General features: G+C 46.8%; 1 protein-coding gene across 1 annotated transcript in view; it reads left to right on the top strand.

Moving 5' to 3' along the window:
• CRKL (CRK like proto-oncogene, adaptor protein) overlaps positions 1–12,773 on the top strand; it is a 28,278-nt gene extending 15,505 nt beyond the window's left edge. Inside the window, exon 3 of the mRNA XM_063913015.1 lies at positions 10,780–12,773. Coding sequence (XP_063769085.1) covers positions 10,780–10,914 — 135 coding nt within the window. The 3' untranslated portion in view covers positions 10,915–12,773. The remainder of the gene's footprint in view (positions 1–10,779) is intronic.
• Positions 12,774–13,409: the final 636 nt, after the last annotated feature.

Genomic DNA, 13,409 nt, shown 5'->3' with positions numbered 1-13,409 from the left:
AATGCGATGTCCATATCTGCAAGAAGATGTTTATGGACACGACAGTGGTCAGGTGATGCAGATTCCAAACGGCACAAAGATGTATTGCCGTATAAAGGGGAGGAGTTATTTGGGGTCGGTCCATGGGACCTGGTGGCCAGGGCAACTGCTGGAAAATCCACCGTTTTTTACCCTAAGTCACATCTCTGCAGAAAAAGACACCGTCTTTTCAGCCTCAGTCCTTTCGTCCCTATAAGAGTCATATCTGCCCAGGGATAGAGGAAAGGGAAGAAGACTGCAGCAGGCAGCCCATTCCCAGGAACAGAAGCCCTCCATCGCTTCTACCAAGTTCTCAGCATGACGCTGGGACCGTACAGGACCCCTGGATCCTACAAGTAGTATCCAAGGGGTACAGATTGGAATGTCGAGAGGTTTCCCCCCTCGCAGGTTCCTGTAGTCTGCTGTACCAATGTCTCCCTCCGACAGGGAGGCAGTATTGAAAACAATTCACAAGCTGTATTCCCAGCAGGTGATAATAAAATTACCCCTCCGACAACAAGGAAAGGGGTATTACTCCACACTATATGGTGGTACTGAAGGCTAGGTGAGACCTATTCTAAATCTGAAAAATTTGAACACTTACAAGGGTTCAAATCCAGATGGGGTCACTCAGAGCAGTGATAGCAAAGAACAAGGGGACTATATGGTGTCCCGGGACATCAGGGATGCTTACCTCCATGTCCCAAAATTTGCCTTTTCTCACCAAGGGTACCTCAGGTTCGTGGTACAGAACTGTCACTATCAGTTTCAAGACGATGCCGTTGGATTGTCCAAGGCACCCCGGGTCCTTACCAAGGTAATGACCGAAAGGAGGATTCGTCTTCAAAGAAAATGGACGACCTCCTGATAAGAACAAGGGCCAGATAACAGTTGGAGGTCGGAGTAGCACTATCTCAAGTAGTTCTACGACAGCACGGGTGGATTCTAAATATTCCAAAACCGCAGTTGTTTTTCCGACGACACGTCTGCTGGTCCTAGGGATGATTCTGGACACAGTCCAGGAAAAGGTGTTTCTCCCAGAGGAGAAAGCCAGGGAGTTATCAGAGCTAATCGGGATCCTCCTAAAACCAGGAAAAGTGTCAGTGCATCATTGCACAAGAGTCCTGGTAAAAATGGTGGCTTATTACGAAGCACTTCCATTCGGCAGATTTCACGCAAGAACTCTTCAGTGGGATCTGCTGGACAAATGGTCCGGATCGCATCTTCAGATGCATCAGCGGATAACCCTATATCCAAGGACAAGGGTGTCTCTCCTGTGGTGATTACAGAGTGCTCATCTTCTAGAGGGCCGCAGATTCGACATTCAGGATTGGATGCTCGTGACCACGGAGGCCAGCCTGAGAGGCTGGGGAGCAGTCACACAAGGAGTGTGATCAAGTCTGGAGAATTCTCTCCACATAAATATACTGGAGCTAAGAGCAAATTTATAATGCTCTAAGCTTAGCAAGACCTCTGCTTCAAGGTCAGCCGGTATTGATCCAGTGGGATAACATCACGGCAGTCGCCCACGTAAACAGAAAGGGCGGCACAAAAAGCAGGAGGGCAGTGGCAAAACTGCAAGGATTTTTCGCTAGGCGGAAAATCATGTGATAGCACTGTCAGCAGTGTTCATTCCGGGAGTGGACGACTGGGAAGCAGACTTCCTCAGCAGGCACGACCTCCACCCGGGAGAGTGGGCACTTCATCGGGAAGTTTTCCGCATGATTGTGAACCGTTGGGAAAGACCAAAGGTGGACATGATGGCGTCCCGCCCGAACAAAAAATGGGACAGGTATTGCGCCAGGTCACGAGACCTTCAGGCGATAGCTGTGGACGTCCTGGTAACACCGTGGGTGTAACAGTCGGTGTATGTGTTCCCTCCTCTGCTTCTCATAACCAAGGTATTGAGAATTATAAGACATAGAGGAGTAAGAACTATACTCGTGGCTCCGGATTGGCCAAGAGGGACTTGGTAACCGGAACTTCAAGAGATGCTCACAGAGGACTAATGGCCTCGGGAGCTAAGAAGGGATTTGCTTTCAGCAAGTACCATGTCTGTTCCAAGAGGAACCGTGGCATCGGCCTTTAAGAAAGGACCTGGTCCAGCAGGGACCTTGTCTGTTCCAAGACTTACCGCGACTGCGTTTGACGGCATGGCGGTTTGAACGCCGGATCCTAAGGGAAATGGCATTCCGGAAGAGGTCATACCTACCCTGGTCAAAGCCAGGAAGGAGGTGACCGCACAACGTTATCACCACATGTGGTAAAAATATGTTGCGTGGGTGAGGCCAGGAAGGCCCCACGAAAAAATTTCAACTAGGTCGATTTCTGCACTTCCTGCAAACAGGAGTGTCTATGAGCCTCAAATTGGGGTCCATTAAGGTTCAAGTTTCGGCCCTATAGATTTTCTTCCAGAAAGAATTGGCTTCAGTTCCTGAAGTCCAGACGTTTTGTCAAGGGAGTATTGCATATACAGCCCTTGTGTGCCTCCAGTGGCACCGTGGGATCTCAACGTAGTGTTGGGATTCCTCAAATCATATTGGTTTGAACCACTCAAATCTGTGGATTTGAAATATCTCACATGGAAAGTGACCATGCTGTTGGCCCTGGCCTCGGCCAGGCGATTGTCAAAATTGGCGGCTTTGTCTTACAAAAGCCCATATTTGATTTTCCATTCGGACAGGGCAGAACTGCGGACTCGTCCCCAGTTTCTTCCTAAGGTGGTGTCAGCGTTTCACCTGAAACAACCTATTGTGGTGCCTGCGGCTACTAGGGACTTGGAGGACTCCAAGTTGCTAGACGTTGTCAGGGCCCTGAAAATATATATATATATATATATATATATATATATATATATATATATATATATATATATATATATATATATATATATTTATTTCCAGGACGGCTGGAGTCAGAAAGTCTGACTTGCTGTTCATATTGTAGGCACCCAAAAAGCTGGGTGCTCCTGCTTCTAAGCAGACTATTGCTCGTTGGATTTGTAGTACAATTCAGCTTGCACATTCTGTGGCAGGCCTGCCACAGCCAAAATCTGTAAATGCCCATTCCACAAGGAAGGTGGGCTCATCTTGGGCGGCTGCCCGAGGGGTCTCGGCTTTACAACTTTGCCGAGCAGCTACTTGGTCAGGGGCAAACACGTTTGCTAAATTCTACAAATTTGATACCCTGGCTGAGGAGGACCTGGAGTTCTCTCATTCGGTGCTGCAGAGTCATCCGCACTCTCCCGCCCGTTTGGGAGCTTTGGTATAATCCCCATGGTCCTGACGGAGTCCCCAGCATCCACTAGGACGTTAGAGAAAATAAGATTTTACTTACCGATAAATCTATTTCTCATAGTCCGTAGTGGATGCTGGGCGCCCATCCCAAGTGCGGATTGTCTGCATTACTTGTACATAGTTATTGTTACAAAAAAAAAATCGGGTTATTATTGTTGTGAGCCATCTTTTTTGGAGGCTACTTCATTGTTATCATACTGTTAACTGGGTTCAAATCACAAGTTGTACGGTGTGATTGGTGTGGCTGGTATGAGTCTTACCCGGGATTCAAGATCCTTCCTTATTGTGTACGCTCGTCCGGGCACAGTACCTAACTGAGGCTTGGAGGAGGGTCATAGGGGGAGGAGCCAGTACACACCATGTGATCCTAAAAGCTTGGTTTTGTGCCCTGTCTCCTGCGGAGCCGCTATTCCCCATGGTCCTGACGGAGTCCCCAGCATCCACTACGGACTATGAGAAATAGATTTATCGGTAAGTAAAATCTTATCTTATTTTTTTTTTTTTTTGCACCTCCAGAGACTGCGATTAAAAAATTACTGCTGTGGCTAATGCGCATCTATCAGAGAAACAATTGAATAGCTTTGATAGAAGCCCATTACTATAGACAGCCAGCAGGTGGTGCCACAATTGAATCAGCCCTATAAGGTTTTAAGCAATATATCAATATTAAAATCCTGGGAGAAGGATGTCTTCTGTCTCTGGTTCCTTATAGGATCCTGCTGGCTCCTAAATTGTTTTGTCCAGTTGTGGTGGGTTTGATGTGGTTTTCTCTGACGTCCTAGTGGATGCTGGGAACTCCGTAAGGACCATGGGGAATAGCGGCTCCGCAGGAGACTGGGCACAAAAAGAAAGCTTTAGGACTACCTGGTGTGCAGTGGCTCCTCCCCCTATGACCCTCCTCCAAGCCTCAGTTAGATTTTTGTGCCCGACCGAGCAGGGTGCAATCTAGGGGGCTCTCCTGAGCTTCTTAGATAAAAGTTAGTTTTAGGTTTTTTAGTTTCAGTGAGACCTGCTGGCAACAGGCTCGCTGCATCGAGGGACTAAGGGGAGAAGAAGCGAACCTGCCTGCTTGCAGCCAGCTTGGGCTTCTTAGGCTACTGGACACCATTAGCTCCAGAGGGATCGAACACAGGCCCAGCCTCGGAGTCCGGTCCCAGAGCCGTGCCGCCGGCCCCCTTACAGAGCCAGAAGCAAGAAGAGGTCCGGAAAATCGGCGGCAGAAGACATCAGTCTTCATCAAGGTAGCGCACAGCACTGCAGCTGTGCGCCATTGCTCCTCATGCACACCTCACACTGCGGTCACTGATGGGTGCAGGGCGCTGGGGGGGGGGGGCGCCCTGAGCAGCAATATTAACACCTTGGCTGGCAAAAATACATCACATATAACCCCCAGGGCTATATGGATGTACATTAACCCCTGCCAGAATCCATAAAAATGCGGGAGAAAAGTCTGCGAAAAAGGGGCGGAGCTATCTCCTCAGTACACTGGCGCCATTTTTCCCTCACAGCTCCGTTGGAGGGAAGCTCCCTGGCTCTCCCCTGCAGTTAATACACTACAGAAAGGGTTAAAAAGAGAGGGGGGGCACAATTTAGGCGCAGTATACAATATATATGCAGCTATAAGGGAAAACACTTTTTTATAGGTGCTATCTCTGTGATATATAGCGCCCTGGTGTGTGCTGGCATACTCTCCCTCTGTCTCCCCAAAGGGCTTTGTGGGGTCCTGTCCTCTATCAGAGCATTCCCTGTGTGTGTGCTGTGTCGGTACGGCTTTGTCGACAGGTATGTGGAGGATAATGAGGTGGAGGCGGAGCGAATGCCTGTAAATATGTTGTCACCCCCTGCGGGGTCGACACCGGTGTGGTTGAACTTATGGAAGGATTACGTTAAAGTGTCAACTCCTTACATAAAAGGTCGACGACACGGAACAGCCGGCTACTCAGCTTGTGCCTGTTCCAGCGTCTCAAATGTCATGGGGGGCTCTAAAATCGCCCGCTACCTCAGATAACAGACACAGATGTCGACACGGATACTGACTCCAGTGTCGACATCGATGAGTCTGGTGTACCCTCCAAATAGGTCCACCCGTTACAGGATTGAGGCAATTAAAAATGTATTACACATTTATGATTATACCCCAGGTACCACATAAAAGGGTATTGTTTGGTGAGAGAAAACTATTAGTAGTTTGTCCTGCATCTGAGTAATTAAATGAGGTGTGTGAGGAAGAGTGGTCTTCCCCCGGTAAGAAATTGATAATTTCTACAACGGTTATTGGCAGCGTACCCTTTCCCGCCAGAGGATAGGTCACGCGGGGAAACACCCCATAGGGTAGATACAGCGCTTACACGCTTATCAGAAAAGGTGGCACTACCGTCTCCGGATACGGCCGCCCTGAAGGAACCTGCTGATAGAAAGCAGGAGGTTACCCTATAAGATATGGTCACACACTAGGGCATTATATTGCGACCAGCCGTTGCTTCGGCATGGATGTGCAGTGCTCCCGCTGCGTGGTCAGATTCCCTGTCGGAAAATAACTATGGATAGGGACAATATTTTGCTGAAAATAGAGCATATAAAAGACGCGGTCTTATACATGCGTGATGCACAGAGGGATATTTGGCGGCTGGCATCAAAAAATAAGCGCCAGGTCCATTGCCGCCAGACGGGGGTTATGGACTTGGCAATGGTCAGGCGATGCCGACTCGAATCGGCACATGGAAGTTGCCCTATAAGGGGGTAAAACTGTTTGGGGATAGTTTTTCAGACATCGTTTCCACAGCTACTGCTGGGAAATCAATTTTTTTGCCACAGGCTAACCCACAACAAAAGAAAGCACCGTATCATCAAGTACAGTCCTTTCGGCCCCAGAAAAGCAAGAGGGCTAGAGGCTCATCCTTTCTGCAGAGAGGCAAAGGTAGAGGAAAAAGCTGCAACACACAGCTAGTTCCCAAGAGCAGAAGTCCTCCCTGCGTCCGGTAGGTCCACAGCATGGTGCTGGGGCTGCTCAGGCGGACCCGGGTACGGTGGGGGCCCGTCTCAGATATTTCAGCGGACAGTGGGCTCTCTCACATGGATCCCTGGGTCCTTCAAGTAGTATCTCAGGGGTACAGGCTGGAGTTCGAGACGTTCTTCCCCCCGCCGTTTCCTAAAATCTGCCTTACCGGCACCTCCCTCTGCCAGGGAGACGGTGTTGGTGGATATTCAACACTATAATCACAACAAGTGATTGTCAAGGTGCCCCTCCTTCAGCAAGGAAGGGGTTACTATTCCACAGTGGTTGTGGTACCGAAACGGTTCGGTGAGACCCATCTTGAAATTAAAATACTTGAACTTTTATATCAGAAGATTCAAGTTCAAGATGGAATCGCTCAGGGCGGTTATTACGAGCCTAGACGAGGGGGATTACAGGGTCTCCCTGGACATCAAGGATGCGTACCTGCATGTCCCCATTTACCCCCCTCACCAGGAGTACCTCAGATATGTGGTACAGGACTGTCACTATCGGTTCCAGACGCGGCCGTTGGAGTTGTCCACGGCACCGAAGGTCTTTACCTAGGTAATGGCCGAAGTGACGATACTCCTTCGCAAGAAGGAAGTTTTTATTATCCCGTACTTGGACGATCTCCTGATAAAGGCGAGGTCCAAAGAACAGTTGGTAGTGGGGGTTGCACTCTCTCGGGAAGTGCTACAACAGCACGACTGGATTCTCAATATTCCAAAGTCACAGCTGGTCCCGACGACACGTCTTCTGTTCCTGGGAATGTTTCTGAACGCAGACCAGAAAAGAGTTTCTTCCTGTGGAAAAAGCCGAGGAGTTGTCATCTCTAGTCAGAGACATCCTAAAACCAGGACAGGTGTCTGTACATCAATGCACACGAGTCCTGGGAAAAATGGTAGCTTCGTACGAAGCATAATTCCATTCGGAAGACTCCACGCAAGGACGTTCCAGTGGGACCTGTGGGATTAATGGTCCGGGTCCCATCTACAGATACAACAGCGGATAACCCTGTCAGCAAGAAACAGGGTGTACCTGCTGTGGTGGCTGCAGAGGGCTCATCTACTAGAGGGCCGCAGATTCGGAATACAGGACTGGGTCCTGGTGACCACGGATGCCAGCCTTCGGGGCTGGGGTGCAGTCACACAGGGAAGAAATTTCCAAGGAGATTTCGCTTCACATAAATATTCGGCAGCTAAGGGCCATTTACAATGCCCTAAGCCAAGCAAGGCCCCTGCTTCGGAACCAGCCGGTACTGATCCAATCAGACGACATCACGGCGGTCGCCCATGTAAACAGACAGGGCGGCACAAGAAGCAGGATGGCGATGGCAGAAGCCACAAGGATTCTCCGATGGGCGACCTACACCCAGGAGAATGGGGACTTCATCCAGAAGTTTTCCAAATGCGGGTAAACCGTTGGGAATGACCACGGGTGGACATGATGGCGTCCCGCCTCAACAAGAAGTTGAAAAGATATTGCGCCAGGTCAAGGGACACTCAGGCGATCGCTGGGGACGCTCTAGTGACACCGTGGGTGTACCAGTCGGTTTATGTGTCTCCTCCTCTACCTCTCATACCCAAGGTACTGAGAATAATAAGAAGGCGAGGAGTGAAAACCATACTCGGGGTTCCGGATTGGCCATGAAGAGCTTGGTACCCGGAACTTCAAGAGATGCTGGCAGAGGACCCTTGGCCTCTGCCGCTCAGACAAGACCTGCTGCAGCAGGGACCCTGTCTGTTCCAAGACTTACCGCGGCTGCGTTTGACGGCATGGCGGTAGAACACCGGATCCTAAAGGAAAAGGGTATTCCGAAGGAAGTCATCCCTACCCTGATCATAGCCAGGAAGGATGTCACCGCAAGACATTATCGCCGCGTTTGGCGAAAATTTGTTGCTTGGTGGGAGGCCATGAAGGCCCCGACGGAGGAATTTCAACTATGTCGATTCCTGCACTTCCTGCAAGCAGGGGTGACGTTTGGGCCTCAAATTGGGGTCCATCAAGGTCCAGATTTCGGCTCTGTCGATTTTCTTCCAGAAAGAACTGGCTTCACTGCCTGAAGTTCAGACTTTGGTTAAAGGAGTACTACATATTCAGCCTCCTTTTGTGCCTCCTGTGACACTTTTTGGATCTCAACGTGGTGTTGGATTTCCTAAAGTCGCATGGGTTGAGCCACTTAAAACCATGGAGCTAAAGTATCTCGCGTGGAAAGTGGTCATGCTGTTGGCCTTTGGCCAGGCGTGTGTCAGAATTGGCGGCTTTGTCATGTAAAAGGCCTTATCTGATTTTCTATATGGATAGGGCAGAGTTGAGGACTCGTCCTCAGTTTCTCCTGAAGGTGGTCTCAGGTTTTCACTTGAACCAACCTATTGTGGTGCCTGCGGCTACTGGGGACTTGGAGGATTCCAAGTTGCTGGACGTAGTCAGGGCCCTGAAAATTTTATATTTCCAGGACGGCTGGAGTCAGGAAAACTGACTCGCTGTTTATCCTGATGGCACCCAACAAGCTGGGTGCTCCTGCTTCTAAGCAGTCTATTGCGCGCTGGATTTGTAGCACTATTCAGCTGGCGCATTCTGCGGTAGGATTACCGCAGCTTAAATCGATAAAAGCCCGTTCCACAAGGACGGTGGGCTCATCTTGGGCGGCTGCCCGAGGGGTCTCGGCTTTACAACTTTGCCGAGCAGCTACTTGGTCAGGGGCAAACACGTTTGCAAAATTCTATGAATTTGATACCCTGGCTGAGGAGGACCTGGAGTTCTCTCATTCGGTGCTGCAGAGTCATCCGCACTCTCCCGCCCGTTTGGGAGCTTTGGTATAATCCCCATGGTCCTTACGGAATTCCCAGCATCCACTAGGACGTCAGAGAAAATAAGAATTTACTTACCGATAATTCTATTTCTCGTAGTCCGTAGTGGATGCTGGGCGCCCATCCCAAGTGCGGATTGTCTGCAATACTTGTACATAGTTATTGTTAACTAATCGGGTTCTTGTTGTGAGCCATCTATTCAGAGGCTCCTCTGTTATCATGCTGTTAACTGGGTTTCATATCACAAGTTGTACGGTGTGATTGGTGTGGCTGGTATGAGTCTTACCCGGGATTCAAAATCCTTCCTTATTGTGTACGCTCGTCCGGGCACAGTATCCTAACTGAGGCTTGGAGGAGGGTCATAGGGGGAGGAGCCAGTGCACACCAGGACTACCTAAGCTTTCTTTTTGTGCCCAGTCTCCTGCGGAGCCGCTATTCCCCATGGTCCTTACGGAGTTCCCAGCATCCACTACGGACTACGAGAAATAGAATTATCGGTAAGTAAATTCTTATTTTTGCTGCCCTATGTAACTTGAGGCTACACTGAGTCCTATGCTGGGAGTGTGAAAGGACAATTGTAATGAGAATGTTTGTGTTCGTTGTCCCCCAGGCACCAATGCTTCCCGCATCCCAGAAAAATAGTCTATGTACACACACGTTTTGTTTTGGGGGGGGATTGTTTTGTTTTTGTTTTTACGAAGCTGGTGCTTAATTTGTTTATATTTTTCTGTAATGTTTTAAGACTTTAATACAAATTGTTTATATCCAGCAGATAGTGTAGCATTATTTTTAGTCTGCGCTATAAAGCAATTGGCTGCGAACGAATAACGAACTCTTGCATTTGGAGAAAGTATACAGTATATACTTTTGCGCGACTGTAGCTTATGCTCATGGAAAAACCAGCGATATCTTCAGTATTAGCTTGTTTGTGGTATACCTACTGCAGGAAACCTGTAACCAATAATAGTAAATAAATAAAAAAATGTTTTAAGATTTTGTTCTGTTTATACGGAAAGGGTGAGGGTACAAAAAGAAAAATGGGGAGAGAGGTGGGGGGGGAGACGAGGAGTCATACCACTTAACTAGAGGAGATTTTGCATTAAACGTGTAGGGTAAACCTTGAGTCTCCATCACAAAGGCCTGGTGGGCTTTACGTATAATTTTAAGGAGCGATGGAGGTAGGGGACTTTTCCAGTTTGGGGCTGTTGCGGCCCTAGTGGCTATGAGGATATGACCCAACACATAGCAATCGGTTTGGGTGCAGTCCTTTGGGAAAACGTGTGAGAGCCAATAAAGGAGATACTTGGAGAGTGACTTTACATACTTTAGAAGTGAAAATGAACACATCTCTCCAGAGCTGACAAATCTTAGGGCATGTCCAAAATACATGGAAAATATCTCCAATCTCTGAACAATTTCTCCAACAATACTTCTTGAGTGGCTAGGCCAGATTTTGTGTAGTTTGACTGGTGTGAAGTATAATCTATGAAGGAGTTTGAAATGCATTTCTTTGTGGTTATTGCATTTAGACATGGCATGTGTAGAAAGGTAAATTGACTCCCATTGTTGCCGCATAAACGTGCAACCCATGAGGGGGCGCTTCTTATTGTACTCTTAATGTGTCATTTTATACCTGATAATGTTTCTTCTTCATTTATAGGTGGGTGACCTGGTAAAAGTGACTCGGATGAATATTAACGGGCAGTGGGAAGGAGAAGTGAATGGTCGGAAAGGGCTTTTCCCCTTTACACATGTGAAAATCATTGACCCCCAGAATCCAGATGATAACGAGTGACTCATTAATCTGCGTTTGGTTCTGCTAAATTCACCCTCCCTCCTGCCAGATCCTGACGCTTGGCATATACTTCCACTCAGTCTTTCAGCAGCCTGGTTATTTGACCCTTCTGAAAATAACACACTGCAATGTTCACCTACTGAAGCATGTAACATAGCTGTGTCTGTCCATAATGCGAAGCTGCTGCTTACTATGTTCAAAGGTCTGAACAAGCTTACTTATCTGTGCTGTACTGCCAGCTGCTAATCCTGCGATACTGTGGAGAACAATGCGTGGTGGAATCTGAGGCTTCTGATATTTTTCTTTTTCAGGTTTTACCTTTTCTTTATTTTTTATTTTTTTGGGTGGGGGGGTAGTTGGAGGGTTGGTTCCCTCTTGAACAAATGAAATCATGCCTAAAGGATTGAGGACATTAATACATTGACATAAAACATGGCTGCAAAACTTTGTGTTGAAGTTGTCCCACTTCAGTCATTTCTGAATATGGAGAGAGCGTCTATTGCCCTCAAATGTTGTAAACTCTGAAATCCCTATTACACGTGAGAAGAACTTAAGTGGTAATCAGTTAAACTGAGGCCTTTATTTATAACTCAAATCATATTAATTATTCTACACAGGAACTTGGCCTCTTCTCCTTACAAATGCAGAGTTCAGTCACTGGGATGGCCTTCAAACAATGAATGGATTTAAATGTAATATTCCACTATGCTGCAGTATGTGTCTTTCTCTCCTCCTCGGTGCCATTATCGAGTTGTCATGTGACATGTTCAGCATCTAGAGCTCCTGGAGAATCTGCGAATGTTGTGGGGGGGGAGTTTTCTCTCTGTTAAATTAAATATAAATCTGACCCCTCAATTTGTACTGTCGCAGACTTGAAGCCCCAACTTCTATAGTAAAAAAAAAAATATATATAATTTTTTTTTTTTTCTTGTGGTCCAGGGTTTCAGTTATCCCAGCTGCATTCATAACACTTTTTTGTCGGACTCTTGATTTCTTATGCAGTAAAATAGCACAAGAGGGGGAATCCAATTCCACACAACGAGCCAGCTCCTTCTTTCCATCTCATGTTTGTTTTGCCCGCTTTTCTTGAACTGGTGCAAATGACTATGCAAAGTTAAATTACCTTGACTCCAGATATTAAGATGTCTGAAATGTTACCTTTCAGGCTTCGTATACAGTTCCTGCTATCCCCTACGGCTCCTTCTGTTTACTGCCCAATTTTACTACTCCTGCCATTTTAGCCCAGATCAGTATGACAGGTGCTCTCCCTCATTTTGGTTGGAGCTGGAAACTTTGGGCTTTAGAGTGTGTGATCGCTGCATTAGCCATGCTTTACGGATTCATTTTTCGATCCATGTGGATGTTTACCAGCCTGACAAATGTTGAAAGGGAATCTGCTATTTGGGACACTTGCTAATGAGGGCAATGTTTTATTTTTGTAAAGGGAGGAAGAAAATGCATTTGTGCCATTTTGTTTGCTTGTAAATTGTAATTTTATATTGTATTTACCTTTTTGGGAGGAATTTCTATTTTGCGTTTCAGTGTAATGAACATTTTTAACTGTTTTGAAGCCATTGATGCTCACTTCATAAAACGCAGTTTTGTTTCCACTCGATGTTTTCTGTGTAACGTTTGGAGGGCCAGCCTACATGAGGGCTTTCTCTCGTGGGAGGGACTTGTGTCTCAATAGGTTACATAGAATACACAATACTGTAGGTGTATGCTTTTTAACCTGTGTTTTTTTTTTTTTTTTTGTGTTTTTTTTTTTTGAAGGGGGGAAGAAATCATAGCTTTGAGTTTTATTTTATTTTTTTGTGCTGTAAAATTAACAGTATTAAATTACTTATATTCTTAGAATACACCATGTGTCTTCATTCTGTTTTGAAATAAATGTTTCATATTGTGTGTAAGATGAACTGTAGGTGAATACATTCATCGAAGTAGATGATTTGATTACAGGGAACCAAAGCGGACAAGTTAGTGGTGACAGCTCTCTGTAACATTGCAGTGTACTGTGCTCAGACTGTTAGTTGTACATATATCTCTGCTGCCTTGTAGCTTCAAATATTTACAGCCAGGCTATACTGCTTGTCTCCTCTCGCTGCAACAACTGGCTTCCTATGTCTATGCTTCCTGCTCTGATGTGCAGCTAGCAGTGGCAGAAAGAGGACAGAAGTAGCGTCATATGGTGACCTGTGGATGTATGCAGTGTCAGTGCCTACAGCTAATAATGCATAGTGTGTACCAAGAATATCAATGGCAGATATGATCTTTTGGTCAATCCTTTCTGCTTTTTCTAAAGGTTTAGGTAGAGATGTGTCAACCATCCTTAACTGATTTTTTTTTTTCTCAAAAACAACTCAAATTGTTGGGTTTTATGAGTGAATTAGGTGAAGAACAAATCATCCAAAATCATTCACCCCCCCCACCACCCATTCCTCCAAACATCGGTCGGACGATCGGTAACATTGCGACATTACTTTTTTCACCCAAGA

The sequence above is a fragment of the Pseudophryne corroboree genome, chromosome 1 (assembly GCF_028390025.1).
Source record: "Pseudophryne corroboree isolate aPseCor3 chromosome 1, aPseCor3.hap2, whole genome shotgun sequence".
In the NCBI taxonomy this organism is placed as follows: Eukaryota; Metazoa; Chordata; class Amphibia; order Anura; family Myobatrachidae; genus Pseudophryne; species Pseudophryne corroboree.
This window is presented reverse-complemented; position numbering and strand designations above follow the sequence as displayed.